General features: G+C 44.9%; 1 protein-coding gene across 1 annotated transcript; it reads left to right on the top strand.

Annotated features, from left to right (window-relative positions):
* Window positions 1-1,151: 1,151 nt before the first annotated feature.
* Window positions 1,152-20,824, top strand: MCM10 (minichromosome maintenance 10 replication initiation factor). The gene is made up of 20 exons (XM_032985873.2): window positions 1,152-1,246; window positions 2,417-2,467; window positions 3,261-3,581; window positions 4,372-4,476; window positions 5,082-5,216; window positions 5,736-5,910; window positions 6,674-6,839; window positions 7,593-7,760; window positions 9,140-9,256; window positions 10,577-10,776; window positions 11,754-11,854; window positions 12,893-12,994; window positions 13,102-13,219; window positions 14,153-14,381; window positions 15,926-16,064; window positions 16,762-16,880; window positions 17,761-17,874; window positions 18,494-18,639; window positions 18,853-18,895; window positions 19,274-20,824. Exons 2-20 carry the CDS (start codon window positions 2,461-2,463, stop codon window positions 19,355-19,357), a joined length of 2,589 nt encoding a protein of 862 aa, XP_032841764.2. The 5' UTR covers window positions 1,152-1,246; window positions 2,417-2,460; the 3' UTR covers window positions 19,358-20,824.
* Window positions 20,825-23,496: the final 2,672 nt, after the last annotated feature.

Genomic DNA, 23,496 nt, shown 5'->3' with positions numbered 1-23,496 from the left:
CGGCAATTAGCAGCCAGAGGGAGAGAAAATATGAAAAACACAGCATCCTGATGCCTGCCCATGGATTTGCACCCACGCCAAAATACAGCACAAGTTTTTTCCCATTTCCATTGTAGATGAGCAGCAATATGGAGGACCCCCCTTGGGCTCTCAGGGCCCACACGCTCCTCCCCAGCTCTTGTCATTATTCATTGCTCCGATTCCCCTGAATCACCTTTGCATGTGTCACGCAGGCGGATGCATTCAGGATGAGTTAGCCCAACATGCCTGGGCTAGGCATGTGGTTTTGGAGAGAAAACTGAAAAAAAACCCCACGAGTCTAACATGACAGGCACTGGACAGCTTGGTTGACAATTATTCAGCAGATCATTTTTCTCTTTGAATTTTTTCCTGCCATCTGCTGGAACTTCTTGATTCCTTCAGCTACCATAGAATTTCTGTCCTTAATTATATCTTTCCTACTTCGGTACTGGTACTACTAGCCTTTAAACACCAGAGACATCCTCTCTTTCATTGTATATCGTGCTGCAGAATTGACTTAATGCAAGAGCCTTGAGATCAGAGTTCAAATCCTTCTGGTTTTGGGGCAATTTGGTGGTGATTTGGGGATAATTTATCTGGGGTGATACAAGGAGGAAGGGACTAGAGCAACGAACTCACACATATTCAGAAATACTATTTTTCATGGAATCATAGTTGTTCATACCAAAGAAATACTGACCCAGACTACAGATCCTGGCAACTGCACAGGACAATACCAGAGTTTTAATTTGCTAACACAAGTGCTGAGATAATTTAGGTAATTTGGTGACCATTTTGCCTGCTGTAACTGCCCCTGGAGGTCAATCTGACCAGACAGGCAGTTAATTACAGCCAAAGCAAACTCACCCACACAAATCCCACACCACCTGGCTGACCCACAGCACAGGCCGCGACACTGTACAGAGCTCCGCCAAGGTGGATAACAACGGCATGACGCCATCACCCTCCCACCCATGACCTCACTCAGCCCAGCGGGTCTTCTCTAGGGCGTCATCGCCCCCCCACCTCTTTCGGCCAAACACCCAGCCCACCGCCCTGCCCACAACCAAGATGGCGCCGGGCGGCCGCCCCCCGCTGCCAGGACTAACCATGGCGCGGGTGCGCGCAGCCGCTGCGCGTACCCCGGCGCGGCGCCCGCGCATGCGCGGTAGGGAGCGGAGCCGGGTTGGAGTTTTGGCGGGAGCAAGGCAGCGCGCGGCTGGCGGTGAGTGGGGCTGTGTGAGGGGAGGGGTACCCCCCCCCCCCCCAAAAAAAAAAAAAAAAAAAGCGATCCTCGGGTGTAGAGGGTGGAATGAGGGATCAGAGATCCACGGGGAAGCCCTGGAGGAGGTCGGGGATCCTCTGGGTGGGGCGGCGGCCGAGCGGAGAGGGGAGCCGTGAGGGTGAAGGAGGATCCCCTGTTGAGGGGGGGAAGTGGATCCTGGGGATCCACGGGGAGCAGGGATGGGGATCCCACGAGTGCTGTGGGGAGAGGGGAGGCGGCGGGCATGGCACGGGCGAGCTCTGCCGGTCCTTGGGAGCCCGGCGTGGGTGTGGATCCTGGGGTGACCCGCCGAGGCCGCCGGGGTGAGCCCCGGCAGGAGCCGGGCGGCAGCAGCGTGGATCCCTGGGCTGGTGTCACCAGCGGGAACCCGGCGCTGTGCGGTGGTCACTAGCCACCCCTGCTCATGCGTGCTCTTCAGTTTTGTTTTGTTTCTTTACCGAAAATTAGTATTCTGGAGCAAGAGAAAAGAGAGAACTTTTAAAAGTGGAGTTTATGGGTGAAACAAAAGTCTTTGCGGCAGGAAGACATGTAAGCACTGAGTTAGACTTTGGGTTTGCAAGTAATCCATCTCCAGTGGATTTCTCTTCTTGTTATCCAGTCTTCCCTTGGCCGTTTATGTCTGCCTGTGCTGATTACTTTTCACGAACATGTGTCCATGAAATGGAGGAGCTGTGGGAAATGCAGAACGTGTGCTTTTAAGAATAAGAACTGTGTTGTCAGGAGAGAGCAAAGCCCCGCTACCTTCCATTTTCAGAAGATTTGCTTTAATTAATGCTAATTATGATTATAACACGGGATGGATGAGGTGAAAATGGTTATTCTTAAGTGAACATGGTAGGCATTTCTTAAAATCTGTGTCTGTTACGGGCTTTTTCCTAAAAGTAATGAGTTTATGCTGCAGTGAGTTCAGCATAGGTCAAACTTTAGATGCAGAAAATGTACATGAGGGTAAAACTTAGTAAAAATTTAGTGGAGTACTCATCTGCAGCTGTAAACAAAAACAAGTTGGTGGTTTGCAAATCATCAAATAAAGAGCGTGAACGCAATACATAGTTCTAATTGAGCTGTATCTACTTTAACAGTATCACTGTTCTTCTCCCCAAAACAGAGAATATTTTTCCTTGAGGGGCTCTTGAAGAAATCCTGGTGAGGTCATGGACGGTAAGGGGGAAAGTACTCTTACTTTCAATAGGAAAGTTATCTTCTGAACAGTACATTAGTTAATAAGTTTAAGCGTTCAGACATCTTGGTAAACATTTTAGCAAAGGAAGTTAAGTTGCACTGACTTCTGTTGTGGAGGCCTTTGAGGTTGCCCCTTGCCTTCACTATTGTTACCTTTGTGAGGCTGCTCTGTCCCTTCCCTAGTGTTGTCTTCTTCAGCAGCAAAGGCTAAGTAAATTTCTTGTTCTGTTCTGAATTTCAGCTCTGTTCTGTCTTTCCCATTCCTCTCTCTCTCCCTACTTGATGTTGTTTTTTCTATTATTTGTCCCTTTGATCCGTGTTTCTTTGCTTTCTATTCTCTTCCTCAAGCAAAGTATATCTGAGGATATACTTTCTTGCCTGCCTCACATCTTCCTCTTCAGCTTCTACTGGCAAAAGCCACATGTCTCTTTAGAGCTCCCGACTACACCTCTATGAGTCACAAGGCTTTTCTTTGTAACAGCAGCTATTGTACAAGCAGCTGCATAGGAGGAAAAGCCAGCACTAAGGAGTGTGCAAATTTTCTGTTGACCAGCCAGCCTGGATCATAAACTGAGAGTGTCTGCAACCAGATGTCAGGAAGCTGCTTTATCTTCCTCTGAACAAAGTTGAAGTAGTTTTTGAAGAATGCCATTTGCTGTTCTGATTTACTTTTAATTCATTAGCTTGTGGTTAGATTATCATCGATATTTTGCTCCATGGCAGCTTTCTTCTAACTGGAAAGAAATAACACTGAGCTTAATTTTTGTCTTAGCTGATGATGACTTGGATCTGTTGGCCTCCCTCCTGGAAGAAAGCGAGGCAACTGAGGAGGGCAATTCTCCTGAGGAAGAAGATGACCCAGAGGAGGAGGGGGGAGAACCAGATGAATATGATGAGCTCTTCGATGCAGAAGATGATGCGTCCTACACTGAAGAAGTTGATGCTGAGGACAGTGTGATTGATGAAGAGAAGGAGAACCTGGCTACACTGTTTGGAGATGTGGATGACCTGCTGGAAGAAGAAGAGGCAGAAAAAACTGTCCCCACTTCAGCTCCCAGTCAGGAAAAAGAGAAGACCAACCAAGAACTGCAAGGTTTCTGTAACAGCATCTTTTATCTGTTTTATCACATATATCTTGTCTTTAGAGAACTAATGTGCAGAAGGTGGGGCCTGCTGCTTCTCAGTTCAGGATGGTGCCCAGATGGGGAAATACAGAAAGTCCTTGTGAAGAGTTCTGAGTCCAGTTTTCAACATTCAGTGGCCAAATTCACCAAACCTATTTTCCCAAAAGAAAGACAGAGGACTGAAGTAAACCAGGGAAACTAAACTAGCTCTGCTGAGCAGGATAGAGAAGGTTGTATGTACCTGCATCTTGTCTGATGAAGAGCAATGTTGCTTCAATCTTCAGGGCTGTTACCCTGGCATCTTTCACCAGCACAGCCCTCCCTTCCCCCTCAGGTCTTACCAGCAGGTAGTTCTGCCATACCAGTCAGTGTGGAAGCAGAGCTGGCCACTGAGCCTTCTGTGTCTAGGCCACATATTTGATTATATTGGAAGCATTTCTCTATAGTAAGGAGTGTAATCATCAGCCATTTAAATTGCCTTATGTTCAATAGGAAAGATATATGCAACGTGGCAAGGAACATACCACGGTGAAGTAAAATATTTGTGTGAGAGAAATCTGCTCAGATTGTATGAAAAAGTGCCCCTTCACTATGAGCTATATAAAGTCAAGTAAATCTGTATCGTGGCTCTAGTCTTTGTTTTCTAAGTCCCTATGGTGTAGTCAAATTGCCAGACCTCCAGGGATCTCATAAATCCCTCTTTGCTATGGCTTCCTGCTGTCTTCCTTATTATCTTTTTTCTTCTCCTTTCTTTCCTAGCTGAGCTGAGAAAATTGCAAGAGCAGATGAAGACATTACAGGAGCAGTTGCAGAAGGCTGCTATTGGGCAGCAATCCGGTCCAGGACCTGAGAAGGAAACCCCTGGTAATGAGACTAATTATATGAGTTTATGATTTGCTGGCCTACCAACGTGCAATTTATAGCTCAGACTCCAGATAATCCTAAAGTGGGCATTGAGTAGCAAGGAGGAATGGCAGCCTGGTGTATTCCCACACAGGTTGTTTCCTGCAGCTACAGACTAAATCACTGAGCTACAGTTTAGTTTTGGTGTCTGCACCATAGATTGACTCGGCATGAGGCAGCTTTCATGACTGAAGTGCTCCAGGGTCATCTGGAAGTGTCCCTTCTTACTGGCAGATGTTGGTATACTCAGAAAATACATCTGTGTTTGTTGCTGTAGGACATTGGGTGTAGTAATGAAGCTACATGGGAAAATTGGAAAGCAAGGGGATGTTCCTACTTTCCACAGCTTTGGGGTTTCAGTGACATCTGGAGTTTTAGGTTATCATAGGGAAGAGTCTTTGGGACTTTTCCAGCTGTTGCATTTCAGATGCTGACAGCTTAGTTGAAGGCTTTCCATGTGGGACTCTGACTTGGACTTGTTAATCAGAGAATTACTTAGTTTGGAGCAATTCTTAGTGTTTGATTCTACATCCTGAGATACCGTATTTTTTTGTTTCCTTGGCCAGGTAAATCTCCCTTTCCACCCTTAAAGGAAAGGAAAGTTTGGAAGCTGCAAGAATCACCATGTTTCTCGGCCCAGCTGGGCAATCCTTTACCGCCAGCCAAGCGAGGAATCCAGAAATCAAAGGCATCCTCATCAGGTACCATGCTCAGCCTGCCTTTCACTGAAACACACTGGGCTTTTCCTGAAAGCCTATCTGGTTCACAGCAGCGGTGTAGACACATCCAGGATAGTTTTACACTAATCAGTGCACCAGTAGTGGTCTGGTTGCAGTGAAACAGAGCTTATTACAGAGTTAATTCTTGTATTCTTTGCAATGGGTGCTATGCTGTATACTACTGTGGTTAACTTGGACACTGACAGCAGTCTGGCTTGAATCTGTGTATCCTACAGGTTAGCTTGCCTGAAAAGTGAGAGCTGCTGGGAAGCTCCTCAGCAGGCAGAAAGCATTGCTTGAGTTACACGTGACTCATCTGGAGGTCTCAGTTCCCAGCTGGCTGGGAGACCAGTTCAGTACAAACAAGACAGTTTTACACCTTTTTCTTAAGTGTGTTATATTAGACTCCTGTCTCTGGTCAAGTGTAAGTTAGTGTTATTTTTATTTAGAAGTTTTCTTTCATTATCAAGATTTTTTTTCTTGCTTTTTTTTCCACTAAAGAGAACAAGACTCCTCCACCACGGCAAGTCCTCAGTCTGGCATTCCAGCCTCTCAAGTCTGCCACAGGAAACACACCCAGTAAGGTGACCAGAGAGAAGACTCCTCATAGGCCTGGAAGCTCCAGTGCAGCAGCTCAGCCAGTGTCTGTGGAAACCTTCTCAGGACTGAGATTAAGGTCAGCAGCCCAGCACTGAGCTCTGTCTGGGAACATCACCCTCCAGTAATGGGAGAGGAAACACAATCAGACCAATGTTCTGTAGTACACGAAGGACTGCATTTGTGATTTCCTGTATGTACATTGTTTAACCATGTCAGATTAGTCAGTTGTCATTAGGGGATGTAACACAAAGCCACAGCACTGGCTAGTTGATCAGTAAATAGGTAACGTTGACTTTTGGCTTATTTTCACCTTTCTTCTTTTCTATCAAAAAAGGCTATCGTTTTATTAGCACTGCCTTCCCTGGGGTGTCCTCAGTGATGGAGAGGAAAGCAGTGGGCATGTGCAAAGCCCAACTGTGCTCCAGTTGAGCAGAGTTTGCACCATTCTGAGAAGCCTTGGAGGCCACTCGTGATCCCCATACTCGATGTGGCCACAAGAGGTCTCTGAATACTCACGGTGTCTTTCCTCACCAGAAATCATGCTGGATTGCCAAACCCTGCTCAGACAGTCATACTCAATCGTTCCTGAAATGAGCAGAGTTAATGCAGGCTTGGGGCTAAGTTGCAGTGCAGCTATTGGGACAAAACCCAGCGTGATTGGTAGCTTTCTGATATGTGTACAGTGTTTTGTTTCAAGTGACCTCAGGGTGAAGTAGGGCACAGAGGCCTTTTGTAGCAAGATATAGTCTCCCCAGGAGAGTGCTGGATGGTTTTGATTGTCTCTATCCATTTATGCCAACGGATGTGTTCTCTTTTTTACATGCTTTCTCTTGGTCTAGAAAACCCCGGGTGTCTTCAGCTGAAATGGACAGAAAAATGGCTAACCGGAGGCTCATCCGACTGTCCCAGCTGAAGAACAAACTTGCTGCAGAAAATCTGGAGGAAATAGACTGGGTAACATTTGGAGTCATAGTGAAGAAGATCACTCCTCAGAGCGCAAATAACGTAAGTAACTTTGTTCTATCCCTTGCTTAGTTCAAATGAAATGCTGGTCTTCTTTCCTGAGAAACTAATTAGGTCTTCAACTTAATCAGCCAACTCCATGTAGTTAATGAAAAGCTGCTGTATTAAAGATCTTGGCTCATCTGGTTTCACACAGTAATGCTGCTTTTAGTCCTCAGGGTAAGTCAGCTTATCTGCTGCAACTGTCCCAGACAGTACCATTGGCTAATGTAACTATGGCATGAATCTGTCTTAAACCTGTTCATTCACTGCTATATGTTAAATGCCAGTGTGAAAAAAAGGACTGTGACTCAGTCTTTCTATTCAGCCCTCTTGTTTTAAATGTGGCAACACATTCTGCTTCCATCACATCCCTAGAGCTCATTCTGTCCGAGATGGTGTACATGTCCTACAGGAAGTCACTGACGAAACAGAGATCTGGATATGTCTTGGTTTTATTTGTTCAGTGGGGTATAAACCTCTTTGTTCAGCAAGCAAGAGTGCTGTCCAGTTTTAATATCAGGAATATTGGTGGTACCAGTATAATTGTGCTATTTTGGCCTTTAAGAATCCTGCAGCTGGCTGTGTGGCATGTCCGGAGATACCGTGTCTAACCTCTACTGAGGTTACAAATTGTGCTTTTCTAAATTGGGAAAACCCAGGAAATCAGAATAACTCTTCAGAAGCAACAGCAAGAGGGGGTGCAGTCAGTGTCCCTGTGCTGAGAGCTGAAAGGAAAGCAAATGTCTCTTCCAGGGCAGAACCTTCAGCATCTGGCGGCTGAACGACCTCCAGGATCTCAATCACTGTGTCTCACTCTTCTTGTTTGGTGATGTTCACAAAGAGCACTGGAAGACAGACCAAGGCACAGTCATTGGGCTGCTCAATGCTAATCCTATGAAACCTAAGGAAGGCTCAGATGAGGTGAGAGGACTTTTCACTTGCCCATCAGCTGTAGATAAAAGCACATAGATGAAATTTTTCATATCTGTTTGAGATTTAGCTTTATAACACATGTTATGGCTGAAATTACAGCAGTCCACCACCTAAACAGTTTGAATTGCATTCAGATATTTGCATGGTGTGTACTTGCTCCTGTCCTGGAAGACTGAACTTCAAGAAGTTCTATTAAGCATATAAAACCGGAGTTTATTCAAAGTGTTTAATCTGCTTTCAGTAGCAGTTGGCTCTTCCACAGATGTAGGGAGTGTATTTTCATTTCAGTTTATTCAGCTAACTCGGTGCAATGCTTATTTCAGCCTAGAGGTCTCTCAAAGCTGAAAAAGGTGAGGAAACTCATTTCTCTCTTCTAATTTAAGCATGAGATGTGATTGCAATATTGTTCCTGGTTCTAAAATCATGACTGAGAAGAAGCAATATTTGATTTATTAAACAAATGATGTATTATGTACAGTAAATTGATACACGGTAGTTCACTTGTTTAATCAATTACTTATAAATGGAGAACATGATGAATTACTTTTCTGTATCCATCAAAACATTTAAGGTGATCATTTTGCTAATAAATTAAATTTTTTAAATATCTTTTTAATTGCACTGGAATGTAAACCATTTTTACTGACTTCTATCTAGAGAAATTGCAGTCTAGTAGCTGGTGTTGTAGTGTGTTGCATATTAAATTCTCCAAATGGAAAAATTAAGAATCTCATTAATTGTCTATTAAGCTATAAAATTGCTTAAATTAGCATGAATAAGTAGTAGAAAGTCCTGTTGGTGAGTAGAAAGGCATACCAGATGTAATGTAAGGGCTGTGTTTAACTGTGAAGAGCGGCTATTCTCAGCTAAAATGTACACATCTAGAACTACATTAAAATTGACTTCTCAGAGTGTCTCTATTCTTAATATCTGGTTGTCTGAAGTAGACATTCTTCTTGCACAGGAGTCAGTTTTGATTGGACACATGGAAACGTACAGAGAGCTCTAGTACATCTCTTCTTCCCACCCACTGCCAAATGTGGTTGCCATGATGGTGTCAGAGCCAAGCAGTTGTACAGGACCATTGTTTCTAGCACAGCTAGGTCTGACTTTGCTGGTCCTTGGTTTTCTGAGTCTCTAAGCATAGAAATCCAACATCTTTCATCTCTCTGTGAGAAAGAAATTCACTCTTTATAACTGAGCTCTTTCTCAATCAGAACAGGACATGTGGCTTTCTTAAACTAGGCCTGCATTTTAAAACTCTGTTGTTAATACCAGAGGTATCAAACTGGATCAGAGCCAAACCAGTGACATCTAGAGAGAAGTCCATCCAGTCTTCCTCATGGCATGTTCTGATTTCTTTTTAGGTGTGCTTGTCTATTGACCATCCCCAGAAGATCCTCCTCATGGGTGAAGCTCTGGACATGGGCACCTGCAAAGCCAGGAAGAAGAACGGTGATCCTTGTGCACAGATTGTGAACCTGGTCTGTATCTCAGTAGTTAGGAAATCCTTAAGCTGTTGGTAAAAATCCGGCTACTGATTTTGTGCTGATGCTCTGACTCTTTGAGTTGTTTCTGGATCTTGACTTGTAACTAACTAAAGTGGGTGGAGAACCTGAGAAACGAAACCTAGAGGAGCTGCTTCTGTGATGGCACTGCAGCAGCAGCACGGTAGTTCCCTAAATGCAAAGCAGGTGCTGGCAGTGAAAAGAGATGGTCTCTCCATCTCCACCCTTTCACTCCTTCGTGCAGGCTTCCATGCGCTGCACTAGAGAACTCATACAAGGTAAAATAGTAAGTTTCTTTTGGGAATGGTTATGGGTTTTGGAGATTGTTTTAACCCAATGAGTTCCCTGGTCTAGCATGCCTGCAAGCTGCCAGAATATTTTACACCTGAATGTGGGGCACTGGAGATGAGAGGAGAAAGCTGTTGGGATTCTTTCAGGGACAGTACTGACTTGTACTAGTTTAAAGGGACTTGTGGACTATGTCACCTCATGGCTACGATGATGTTATGATACCCGAAAGGAACCCTGTCTAGTGTGGAAGGGTTGTAGTTAGTAGGGTAACACTTAGAAGGGGGAGAGAAAATGAACAGGTGAAGAACTGGAGAGGAGCTCAAAGTGCGTGGAGTGAGAGGAAGGCAAATACAGAAGGTACTTGTAGCAAAACGCAGACCCACTCCAAGGGGTGGCTGTGCACAAGGCTCTCAATGTCAGTGAGGTGTTCAGTGCCACCTGGAACAACCTGTAGATGGAGGCTACCTGTCAGAAGAACCTCGTGAAGGAATTGGCTGTCTGTTTAATTAGTGACAAAAAAATGTTTGTGGGGTAACTGTAGTTACATCTGGGGCAGATGAATATCAATGAGAATGGGGTTATTTTTTGGTAAAAAGTCAAACACCCTGAGTGAGGATGTTTATGGCACTGCTCTCCCTGGCTGGCTGGCTCACTATCTTCAGTTCTAAACTCCCTCAGATTGACACTGAAAACTGATGAATTAATTTGAAATGAGTGCATCAATTATCTTGCTCCTGTGTTAGTTTTTCTTTATGTTGATACCAGTAAGATACAGTTCAAATTCCTTGATACACAGGGTTTTTTCCAGTGCTTAGTATGGGTAATTTTAGTTTTGTTTTTCATTGCTGGAGTGTGGGCATATGTTTGCTGAGTTGGTCAAATGCTGAAATACTACAGTAGAGTTGTTACTTCAGCTTAACCATAGAAGGATGCATGTGGGTGAAAGGAATGAAGTAAATTGTAATTGTTAGTGTTCTGCAACAGAGTTTTGCCATTTCTTTTCAGAACGACTGTGAATATTGTCAGTATCACATACAATCCCAGTACAAGAAGCTCAGCTCAAAGCGGGCAGATCTGCAGTCTACCTTCTCTGGTGGCCGCATTCCCAAAAAAGTTGGTCGGAAAAATCCCAGTTTGAAGGAGAGACTGTGTCAGGATGGGTTTTACTACGGAGGTGTCTCTTCAGCAGCATATGCAGCCTCAGTGTAAGACAAACCAGTTATTTCCCTTGCTTTTGCAAAGAATTTTCCTCCATATGCAGGTGAGCCTGAAGCTATCTCTAAGGGGGTCTATTTAGTTAGAGATCCCTTTGAGGTAACTATATTCACCAAATAGGAATAAATGCCCCACATTTGGTGTAATCCTGGCCCCACAGGATAACAGAGCTGCTATTTGATAGGAAAATTGTAACAGTCATCCCTAAGATGTGGTAAGGGGTGTTTTTACCTTTAAATGAATACTGTGTTGTGAAGCCAGGCAGCACTGTGTTTCAGTAGATGAAGTTAACTTTGTCATGAGATCCCAAGCATTTGAGTCTCCAAGATAGGTATTTTTCAGTGTCCTTCACTTATATTTTGTTATGGCTCATTGCATTTAAACCTAGACTCAGTATATTCTGTATTTCTTCCTCCACCTCTCTTCCTTAACTGAAATAATACAGTATCGCTATGTGTTAATGAGACAGTAGTATACCCTGCATATTATTAAATGAACAACATCAGTAGATCAGTATGTAACTTATAACTAGATTGGAGGGGCCAGGTCCTTCCTTCAAATCCCCCTGAGGACAGCTGTGGAAAGACCTGAGTCACAGCTGGATCAAGCACTGTGCTTGCACACAGCTATTGTTCCCTTACCACTACCCTCTGATAATGGGTATGACTCCGCAGTAATGAAGCAATTTCAGCCTCCTCTCCATCCCTGAAACTGAGAGCAAAGCTTAGCCATTACCTATGTTTAGTTTTCTCTCAATGCATAGGAAATACATATCTCAGCTGGGAGATCCTAAACACTGTGCTAGAATTTGGATTTAGATCCATGTCCTTCTCAAAGACAGATTATAGGAGAGAGGCACCCTTTAGAGTAGCTGGAGTCTTGTTGAAGCACTGGGCTAGTGTTTGAGCTCCTGTCCTTGCTCTAAGCATGAGAAAACTGATGTTCTGGTTTTGTTTCCTCTTTCTAGTGCAGCAGCTGCAGTGCCAAAAAGGAAGATTCAAACCACTCTCTCCAATCTGGTCGTGAGAGGAGTTGATGCAATTGTCCAGGAAACCAGGCAGAAAATTGGTACCTAATTACCCATGTTGTCTCTTCACCCTCCAGATATTTCCAGGTTGTTGTGTAGATGTGTCCCAGCACCCTGCTACTCACTGAATGAATCTGGCAATTGGTTTGCTACAGCAATAGCTGTTTGCAGGCTGCATTCTCAATTGATCAAAACTCCTCTTTCCTCTTGAGATTGCAGCTGCAAGGCAAATGTAACTAAGCAACTGTGTAGCTCCATGCATCTTTCTTTTTCATCAGTGCCCGTGAATTAAGTCTCCTGTTCTGTCTTCGGACAATGACAGAAGATCTTTGCCAGATTAATGGGAATTGGAAGTTTTAAGAACTTTGAACCAGAGAATTTATTTTATTTGATTAAAATAAATGGTTTCTGTCAATCTTGAAAGCTTCTAAGGAATACTAAGTATTAATCAGAGTCAGGTCTGCAATTCAGGGGACCTCTTGAGTACCCAGCCTGTTTGTAGTGATTTTCTTTTGTGATCTTCAAAGCATGTTCCTTCCACAGCCTTTGGGGTATCGCTGTTCTTCTCTGCCTCCATTTTGCTTTCGTAAAGCACTTAATATTGCACTCTCTTTATGTGCAGTGGAGAGCAGATGACCAGTTATTCAAACTCTGTGCTCTAGATGCCACTTAGATGTCTTAATCACATCTTTCAGTTCTGTCGGTTGCTTCCATTTCAGACAACATAGTGTGTGTCCTGTCCCTAGCTTTTAGCTGCTCTTAATTCTCCAGGGATAATATGTGGTGGCTTCAGGGCTTTCAAACATTTTAAAAAACAGGAACTATGGGAGCACCACAGCCAGCCAAGGCTGGTGGGGAACTGACTGATGAAATTGCTGAAGGGATAGAAATATTTTTGTGGTGCTCTCTCTGAGGACAAGGCCTCAGGCAACCAAATATCATGAAGTTGGCCTTGCTTTGGGGGGGTGCTCACTCAGGGACCCACAGGGGTTTCTTCCAACTGAGACTACATCTCTAAAGTCAGACCTGCTTCCCTTTCTGGCTCCAAGTCTGTTGTATTTCTTCCTCTTCCACTCCAGGTGCAGCAAAGAGACCCATGCAATGTTCTGAGGAATTCAAGGAACTGCTGACACAGCCAACTTTCGGAGCACGAAACCTCTGCAAACACTGGACCAAAGCAGGTATTGTCCTTTTGCCTGGAGGAAAATCCACTCCTGAAAACACTCAACTTCCTTCTGAGCAAATGTTAGTGGGTTTTTATTTTGGTTTGGTTTGTTTTTTTTCCCAGATGCTGAAAAGAAGCAAGGGTCCAGTTTCCAGTCTGTGTCAGCTTCAGCATTGCTCAAGCAACAGAAACAGAAATTTCTGGAGGCCCGAAAAAAGCGATCTGAAGAGATTCAGAGACGGTAATACACACTGACCTTCACAGGAAGGGTTCTGTTATTGTGGCCCTAACTGTGGGAGGTGTTCTGCTGTTTTAATAAAAACTTAATTTAAAGAGAAATACCCCAGTATTCAGTCGAGAACCAAATGTTCCAACACAGTGCCCAGCAACTAGAAGGCGCGGTGGGAAGAGGCTGATTAGAGTAGGAAACTGGGATCAGGAGTCCTGGTTCTGTTCACTGATGGCTTGCAAGGGTCTTCTGAACCTTCAGATTTGCCAAGTGTTTTGTGCATATCTTGTTAACAAACCTAAGAACCTCAGAAGAGCCACCCTGGGCAAGACTGAGATTGATGTAGCCTCAAAAGGTTCAACAGGAGCCAAAACAGAACCTGAGGGAGAATAATAAGACTAGGCACAAAGAATCATGATGATATATCCCCCCAGATATTCTTCCAGCCTACAACACTCTGTGTTTCAGGGACTTTCCAAGCTAGAGATGGTACCTGTCACAGTATCTTTGAAGGTTGTTTGTTTGGTTGGTTTTTCCCATGAACCTTTCCAGCCTCTTCACCATGAGCTGTGTAAACATAAGCATTTATGTGACTGCCTGACAAGGAGTCCCAATGCCTAACTACTTGTTCTGCAAAGAAGCCCATTTTTGTGCTTTCAGCTCCCATCTCCCAGCTTCATTTGATGCTTCTCTCTGGTTCGTTTTTTTTTTTTTGGACTCCTTCTGGTGACTTCTTCAAGTCATTCTTGATTTCAGTGACCCAGCAAGTTCCTTACCTGTCTTGTTTTCTCTCCTGAATGTCTGAATTGCTGCGTGTTTTTCTAGCCATAAAAGGCTAATTAGTGAAAAGTCAGTCTGCATCCCTTCCACTCCTATCTGTTTCTTAAACCTTTCTGTCTCTTTGACTTGTGTCTCTATTTCAATGGATTATTCTTGTCTTACAAGGTTTCTCCAGAACACAAGTAAAGCCAGCAGCCCTGCTTTGCCGTCCTCCTCCAGACAGTCCTTGCTCCATTCCCCAGTACCTGGGGCAGAGATTCCCAAAGCTGCAAAAATGTCAGCTCCTCAAAGGCCCAGGCTAGGCACAGGCTTCTCAGAAGGAGAAGATATCCTCTTCTTTGATGGGTCTCCACCTCCAACACCAAAGCTAGACAGCTTGGCAGAAGCCAAAAAGGTAACAGCTCTATGAATCTTTTAAGAAGGGGACGTTAAGGGAACTTTAGTTTGTGGTAGCAGAGGAGTCTGTGATCAGATATAGGCCGGCTCAGTTCTGATGTTAGCGAAGTTTCTGATTTATGAGGTGAGACTGGCCTATGTTACAGTACACAAGAAACCTGCGGTTCCTGACAGCTGTTGATACCGAGGTCCATGCTGCCATCCTGCCTGTAGTCAACCCCCAGAGCAGTGGAGCAGCTGCTAAAAAGGCGCCTGTGTGTGTGACATTTGCCCACCGGAGCTGGTGTCTATTGCTTGTTCAAAATCCCCTGAATTGGTCAAGAAGTGAGTTGTTGTGATCCATCTCATGTGTGTGATGCTCATGAGCTTGCTCTTGATCTTCTCTGAAGGCAAGCATCCCTGAAGCCAATGACACCACTGGCAATTTCAGCAAATGCCAGTTGGGCACGGACAGGGGACAGAGCAGCCTCCTGGGATGGGACTAGGGAAAAGGCGATAGGGAGATAGGGCACCTCATTTAAGTCATGAACCTGATGCTAAGCTTTTTTCCAAAGAAACACTTGTTTATGCCTGCTGGCAGCTTCTCTGAGTAGAACTGACTGTTCTTCATGACCTGACACAGTTAGTCACTGCTTGGACAAATTACTTTTGGAGAGCAGTTTGGTGTGGCTGTCCTTGTGCTATTCTTCATGCAGGTGGGACAGAGCTTCTCTGTCCACCAGCGGCAGCTCTTTTTGCTCCTGTATTTTGGGGTTTGGGACATGTTAAAGCATCAGTTTGTGGATAGGTACTGGACCAGGATGGGAGGTGCTGAAGTGATTCTTACAGAAGAAAGGAGAGCAAGGACTGTTGCTATTGTTTTACAAACATGAAAACAATGAAGTTCTGGGAAGGGGCAAGGGATTTGTGCTGAAAAACTCTGGAGTGCTAAACTGTGCATGTTTGTTCTTTGGCACTGCTAGTGCAGGGTATTGTGGGTTCTGTTTGCCAGGAAAGCAACAGCAAACTAAACCAGTTTAGCTATGTTGTGCCATGAGTTTAGATAATTTTGGTTTCTATCCAGAACAGACTGCATCTTTCCTTAGCACAAATCTGTTCATATGTTTGTCAAAGAAACTTTTCACTTCCAGCAAGGAAGAAAGAGTCTTGGCATTCTGGGAGTATAGAAAGGGATAGTTGTGTGCAATTTTCTATTAATTCCCTATTATTACCAATTTATGTGGAAATCTCAAGTGATTTGATTCCTCTGGAAAACTTACTGATTTGTGAAACAGTTAAAGCACAGCTGCAGAGATATCAAGCCTGATAACACGCCTGGAGGAGTAATTTTATGGTTTGGGAAGTCATGAGAGGTTGGGTGATGTGGTGAATTAAATGTACAGCAGAGCTGGGAATTTCATTGGGCTTCTTTGGCCAGCTCCATGCTCAGGCCAGTGGATCTTGTCTCCTCTGTTTGACAGACTTCCTCTGCTACTTCTGGAAGTAGGAACATGGGAGCCACACTGGTCACCAACACATTCACTGCTCTTTCCCATTTTCTAGCTGGCTGCGATACACCGACTACGAGCAAAAGGCCAGATTCTTGCTAAAACCGACCCGAACAGTGTCAAGAGGAAAAGAGCTGATGATGATGTCCTAGAAATTGTTGAAAGAGTCGAGAAAAATGTTGCTGAGCCACAAGGTATGGAGGCAGAGAATGGTACATAATATTAGCTTCTAGAACAGAAAAAATATGCTTATGTCCTGCTGAAGGGAGCACTAGTTGCTGGGTTAAGGACTTCATTGCTGTGCTAAAGAGAGGCCGAGTTAGGTCTGTTTAGAACTTAAAGGGTTTGTTGCAAAGGCTAAACAATCTCTAACCCTGTGGAGAGAGTATGAGATGTAATCTCTGATAGCTCCCTGTCCTGGTCTCAGTTCCCTTTCTTTCAGCACTTGAGCATCTGCAGTGCATGGCTGACTTAACCAGGGGAAACCAGGTATTGACCCAGGTGAAACTATTTCTTGAATTTTCTGTGGGAACTTGAGTTTGTCTGCTGGTGATTTACTGTGTGTTCTTGGATGAATTGCTTAATTCCCTTTTAAAGCTTCTCCATCGGTCAGGGAGGCAACACTGCTTGCTCCCGTGGGAGTAATGTGACGATTCATAGTTCTTCTTTGAGAGAAGGTGCAATGTTATTTAAAAAAAGGCTTTTATTTTTTCCAAAGCCATATTTGACCTTGGCTTCATGTTCTCCTGAACTATGAAAGGCTGCTGTTTGACACGAACATCTGCCTGAGAGACCTCAGGCTTCCAAAATCTCCTGCAGTGATTATGCTTAGAGATCACAACCTTGTTTTGAACGTGGTCACTGTAAGACTGAACCTTTTTGTCTCCCTAGAGATAGATGAACTGGAGCCTGCCCAAAAGAAACAGTGTGAGCAGCTGGCCTATCTGGAGTCAGAAGAGTTCCAGAAAATCCTGAATGCCAAGTCCAAGCACACAGATGTCCTGAAAGAGGTATGGCCTCAATCCAGCCATGACTGAGGGCTCAGAACTAGAGAGCTGTCTGGACTTCTCATAATGATTTCAGCAGGAAGCAGGTACCCAAACATGTCACATGCACCAAATCCTCCTGATGAGTAGGGTCAGGGGTCCCTCAGCACACAAGGCACTGTGCCTGCAAGTCGGCATTATTGCCATGGCCATGGTAAGGTCAAGTTGCCATCACTTTTTTTTCTTGTGTTTGGAAGAATCAGTGAAGTATTCTGGCTAGTGGATGACCAAAGAAATCCTTCTGCCTTAAAACCAAATTAGCCACATGCCTATTTTGTCCCTCATTTCTTGACGTCTTGACCACATAGAGACAGCTGCCACCTTCATCTGGGATTCATGTAAGTTGTGGAACTGGTGCAATGCCAGCAGTTGCCCCGAAGAGCTAAGAGGTTGGGTTTCTCCCATTGGGGTCTTTGCTGAGCATGTTCCCAGGGATACAGCACCTCTGGTGACACAGGGCTCTTGTCTTGGACACGTATTGGTATGAAGTCCTGGGTGTTTTACGGTCTTCTGAGGAGTAATATTTTAGCTCAGAACTCATTCTATTCATGACATCTGCCTACCTGACCTCTCCTGCACTGTCCTCACAGGTACGTGCTTATTTCAGTAGTACATGCTATTGTTAAGCCCTCCCACTCATACATCCCAGAGGTGGCTCGTTTCAGTGCTGAAGCACAACATGTGCATTATATGGATTTTTTGAAAAAAAGATATTTGGTGTTTCTCTGGCTTCCAGACTGCAGTCTGCTTCAAGCAGGCCTGGTAGTAATTTGCCATAAGGCCATTTATGGAGTCGCTTCTGCCGTCTTTGTCTACCCACAACCCTTTTCATGTGCCCCCACAGGCTGAGGCTGAACTGCAGGAGCAATACTTTCAGCCACTGGTGAAAAAGGAAGAAATGGAAGAGAAGATGAGGAGCATTAAAGAAGTGAAATGTCGAGTTGTGACCTGTAAAACAGTGAGTGAAGGGGTGCCAGCGTAACAGCACTGTGTGACTGAGACACAAGACACTTTGCAAGGCAGGCTTTAGGGCTGTGCTGAACATCTCAACTTGATGTTTATGCTAGTGGCTTCCTTGGGTGTTAGTGTCCTGAAAATAATCAGTTTCTTCCCCGAAGTGCTTTGTACCAGAGCTCTCAGTTCCCCATATTCCATAACAACATAAGCCAAGTGCCTCGAGAACGTAACACTGGGTGGGATTCCTCTACTTGCATTTCCAGGGAGTTTGCTGTCAGGAATAGGAATGGAGCTCTGTTATTATCCCAAATGTGCAGAGAGGAAGGGGGGAGTTACCTCCCATTTCCAGAGTTTCAGCCCTTGCTGGACTTTCGCTGCCTTTCCTGTCTGTTTTGGGGCTGCCCAGAGGGCCACTGTGTGCCCCATGAGGTGCTGGGAGCAGGGCCACGGGGCGGTGCCATGGCTTTAGAAGGGGCAGTGACAAAGCCTGGCTGGTGGGCTCCTCAGGATGGGAAAAGACAGAGGGATGCTTTCCTCTCAATGTTCAGCTGTTTCCAGCCTGCACTACAGGTCTCCCGTGCTGGGGAAGTGCTCACAGCTCGCTCTTTCCTCCCTGACAGTGTAATTACACCTATTTCAAGGCTCTGGAGACGTGCGTGCAGGATAACCACGACTACCACTGGCATGATGCCATCAAGCGATTTTTCAAATGTCCTTGTGGAAACCGAGCTATTTCCCTTGACAGGCTCCCAAAAAAGCCCTGCAGGTAAGAAATGAGCTTTGTGAAATAGTGACTGAGGGTTTTCTACTGTTCATTCACAAGTAATATGTTGGGAGTCACATAACATTCCCATTTTAGGACATGGTTAGCCCTTGTGCTAAGCAGTGTGGGGGAAGTGTGGGGCTAGTTTTGGACCCCCTCACACTGTGCAGCAAACACTCACCACAGTGGTCCTCACCTGCCATCTTCATCTTTCAGTACCTGTGGCCTCTTCAAGTGGGAGCGAGACGGGATGCTAAAGGTAAGTGTGAGCCAACGGTTTCTGAGCACCTCAGTGCTCTGGCTGCTTCTCTTGGTAATTTTGTCCCGCGCTTTTCTTCAGTGCCCTTACAAGCTCCCAGCAAAACTAAGCAGTTCCATTTTGCCAGATACATACAGGTACCTGCAGGCTTTTAGTGGACTTTCTCTCCTTGCTTTCTGTTCTTGAAGCTTTGTTTTATTTAACTGTGGGGAATTCGCTTTTGACTGAAGTTGTAAGAATTCAGAAAGTCAGAGTTCCTGGGGTGTCTTTCAATATTTAATCAAATAATTTTGCTCTACCACAACTTCTGTCAAATAAATGTTTGTGAGACATCTTTCCACATGTTTAACTTCTTTTCTCCATGGTTCATATTTCTAGGAGAAAAAAGGTCCGAAGATTGGCGGAGAAACACTTTTGCCAAGAGGGGAGGAACAACCAAAATTTCTCAATAGTCTTAAGTGACCTGGAGTTGATTTTTTTCACAACATAAGGATGGATTTCTGTGTCTAAAACACACATTTCTTTACTGGAATGCCAAGAAGATTCTGGTTTTAGGGATGAATGAGCCGGGGAGTCAACTCCTGATGAGGAGGACATCTACGAAGTCTCTACCAGGCCACTGCATGGAATACTCAGCTTTGATCTTTTTAAAACTGGCTGTATAAGGCTGCATGTGAAACACACATTCATGCCTGCTCTTTCTTACTAACAATTTGTTTACAAGATTGAACCTAGAAAAGACATCTAGAGAGGAATTTGTACTAAGAAATCCCTAGGGATCCCACAGTTTGTGTTGAATGGCTGCTATAGAGTGGCTTCACCGGAATTCTAAGTGACAAATCATCATGAACTGAGGACTGTAGGCTCCATAGGTACTTGTGAAGTTAATACTGCTGTGCGTAAATGCCAGCCTGTCAAGGGTTTTCAGCTGCTAGTTGAGAAGAGGTGTGAGAGGGTTGTAGCCACAGAGCGGTCTTCATTGGTTCCAAAATTACTCACTTTGAACCTTTAAGAACAGATATCAAACAGTTCTTGAGTTGTCCCCTCAGCTTATGTGTTCAGTAACCCTTCATGGCTTTGGCACAGCACACCAGCAGTGTTTACACTGCAAACTAGCAGGATTTTTGAACACCCTTTCCCTATCACCCAGCCCATGCCAGGTTCCCAGCACCATCCACACTACAACACCTTAATGGCTACAAACCTGCAGCTCCCACTTTGAAAAGGACTTTAATTAATCCAGGACACTTATGTGAGTGGCTTTAAAGAGCTGAGTGCTTACATTTAATAGTTTTTACCCTTTCTCTGGCATTTTAAATTTTCCTGAAATCTTCCCCAGTTGTCACCAGGCCAGCTTGGGCTGCTGGCACAGCTGCTGGGGAACAGTAGCTGGCTCAGACCAAGCAGGACCAGGTCTCCAAGGGGCAGCTCCTGAGAAGGGCTGTCTTCATACAGGTGGTTTTCTGAAAGCGCATCTCTATAGGGATGCCTGTGGTGTCCAGGCAGCTTTTCCTGGACCCCATCTTTCTGCTGCCCTTAGCTCATGCCCAGCAGCATCACAGGGTATTTTTAAATGCCTAATACCACTAGTACCTCAGTGACTCAGTGAAACTGCCACCAGCAGTCTTGCATGTCCCAGTGGCCTTGTCGATACCTCTTGTTTGATTGCACAGGGCCTAGAAGAGAAATAAGGTACTTCATTTGAAGCAACTGGACAGATTTACCTCCATATTCTGCAGCCCTCATCTACAGGTGCTTTTGCTGGGCAGCTGTGCTCAGCATGTTACTGTCATTTCAGCCTCATATCGATACCGTTTGATGGCTGGAGTGTCACCTGTGGGTGACTAAATATGTGTAACTGTGCCATTGCTTGTCACTGTCTCCTCTTAATTCCTCATTCAGAATAAATACAGTGCGCAATAAAACACACTGGGTTTGTACAGTGTCATTTCTCTGAAGAAGAGGATGAGTTGCTTCAGCATTTTCATTTTGAGGCTAGGCTGGACAGGGCATTGAGCAACCTGATCTAGTGGAAGGTGACCCTGCCCACGGCAGGGGGGTTGAAACTAGATGATCTTTAAGGTTCCTTCCAACCCAAACCCAACCCAAACCATTCTAGGATTCTGTGGTTTGTCTGGGAGCCTGGTGCCAAATCATCAAATGGAATGGTTTGTGGTCCATAACTCGGGCTGCCGCACAATTTTCTCATTCAGACCAACAGGAGTTTCCCACCTGGAGTCCACCCAACCAGCATGGAATTCCACATCAGTATCAGCCTTCAGCCAGCATGTTGGAAGCTTAAGGCTTTTTCCAGTTCCAGTTTCTTTGGCCAATGGAAAGGAGATTTTTGCACAAATTAAAGTGTCGAAGGTGGAGTAATGCTGTATCTTTATAAATACCCTCAGGCCTGTGATACGCAGGAAAGGCGCGTGGCTCCTTGGGAGCCGAGGAATGAAAGCAACACTCTCAATTCTTCCTTGTATGTAAAAATAGGATGAAGAAACCAAGGTGTGGTGCTTTGCTTAAACCCCTGCAGTAAACAAGAAGCGGGGGAGCTTGATGCATTGGATTTCATGTGCCTCGATCTATTTATGGAGATGTTTTCCTTGTGCCAGTGACGGCTCCAGCCCAGCAGAAGCAGGTAGGAGGGGAGCTGCGCACCGGGGCAAGCTGCCACATGAGCACACAGCCCCAGCACTGCCAGAGCTGCCTGTGGGGTCTCCAGTCCACACCGAGCCGAGACATTTCCACCAATACTTGGGAGCAAGAGCAGAGCTGGAGACCCAGGCGAGGCAGCTCGGGCGAGACCTGGCAAGCCCAGCTGGATCTACACTGCCGCTGAAGCTGGCCCAGTTTTGGGAACAAGGTACAAAGACCTTGCAATGAAGAAAGCCCAGCTGCAGGCCAGGCGGTGTTAGCAAGAGAGGAAGCAGTCAATGGATGTGAGTCTGCCCTAACCCCACCAGTAAGTATAAGGCATTAAACTGGATTAACATTACAGAAACTTCTGCTGCTGCCATTGGCATCGCTGGTAAGTCGAGTCAGCAGTGTTGCTGAAGCTGCCATGTCCCCTAAATCGTTAAGAAAAACCATACTGGAAATCTAATGTCCAAAGTGTATTCTCAGAGCTGTTATTAAGACTTGCCCAGTAGTAAACTGATAAATCAGCCATTTCCACAGCCAGGAACTGTTCTTTCTGCAAGGTTGTTTCTCCAGTTACAGAGTTCTCTGTGTATATATGAAAATGAGCAGGAAGCTATCCAGCTTCTCTCATAAAAACCTCCTACAAAACCAGGCTTGTTTTTTAGATGGGTTAAGCATCCTGTCTCTCCTCAACCCCTCACCTACTGCTGAAATGTTAATTTAGAGCATTTTACCCTGCTGCTACAAATTATATTTCCTTGGATTTTACAAACACTTTGAGGAAAAATTAAACCTTTTGCACTTTTCTCCCTCTGCATTAACCAGTTTAGGTTTATTAACTCTCAAGTAAAATGAACTTAATGAAAACTTAATACTCTTTCATAATAAATATACTACTGCAGTCCTTCCCTTTTGCCTGTCAGTTCTTCATGGCAGAGCCCCTGTGGCCATTTCTCGGGCCATCATGTGCAGCTCCACTTGCAAACTGGACTCACCCAGCCATTTCACATAATTTTATTTTTCCCAACCCCCTTGTGCCTGGCTTTTCCCTCCCAAAATTAAGTATAGGTGGGACAAGAGTGTAAACAAAACTTTTCTTCTTTTATAATCATTTCCCGTTCAAAGCCATGTTGCAGAGCCTGTTTCACCCTGAAAACAGCCCTGTGATGCCCATGCAGGAGAGCCTCACTCAGGGTGCAGCTGGGGTCCTCCACTGCTGGCCAAAAAAACAGCCTGGACAACCAGTGCTCTTTTCTATTTCAATGCCTAGCAGTGACACAAAAATGGCAAAATAACCTTTGTCCGTGATCTGTTAGATGAAGACTCAAAACCTGACTTTTAGAATGACAGGTAAATGCAGAGGGAGGGGAAATCCCTAGTGTCTCTGGGGACCTGGCTTCTCCAAGACGTTTATTCTCATTATTAAGTTTGCACCTTGCTGTTAGATTTCTTCCAGACTTTCCTACCTGCCCTGGTGTTCACTTACACCTTTTGTTGGCTGCCTGGCAGCTCACAGCCCAGGCAGCCAGACTTGCTGCTGTATCAATGTGTCACATGGCTTCCTCTCCAGCACAGCTGCTTATATTGTATTTTTCTGTTCTGTCTTCATAGACTTAGAGCCAAGAAAGGGACAGGTCTGGTTTTGGGGTACCCGCACCACTTGCACAGACAAGGAGCAGGGAGATGAAGAGGTACTGGTGGGTGGTTTGCCACCAGCTAGCTCCAAAATGGGTTTGGCATTGCCATATCTGTGAGAAATGGCTATAGTAATCATGAAGTGTCTGCTAGGACTTCAAAGGAAAAAAAAAAAAAATGGCTGTAGCTCGCAACAAAGACATTGACTTTAATGTTAACAAAATGACTCATAATTGCACTGAACTATGGTGCCAAGGAAGCACCTACCAGCTCCTGGAACTCATTAACACGTCCTGATGATTTTTGGAGAAAGTAATGGTGAT

Source organism: Tyto alba, unplaced genomic scaffold, assembly GCF_018691265.1.
Source record: "Tyto alba isolate M040663 unplaced genomic scaffold, T.alba_DEE_v4.0 Super-Scaffold_2, whole genome shotgun sequence".
Lineage (NCBI taxonomy): Eukaryota > Metazoa > Chordata > Aves > Strigiformes > Tytonidae > Tyto > Tyto alba.
This window is presented reverse-complemented; position numbering and strand designations above follow the sequence as displayed.

Excerpts from the sequence above, each read along its gene's own strand:
- MCM10 (XM_032985873.2), top strand. Across the intron at positions 4,477-5,081 it reads ACCTGAGAAGGAAACCCCTG|GTAAATCTCCCTTTCCACCC; the intron begins GTAATGAGACTA and ends TTCCTTGGCCAG. Across the intron at positions 7,761-9,139 it reads CTAAGGAAGGCTCAGATGAG|GTGTGCTTGTCTATTGACCA; the intron begins GTGAGAGGACTT and ends ATTTCTTTTTAG.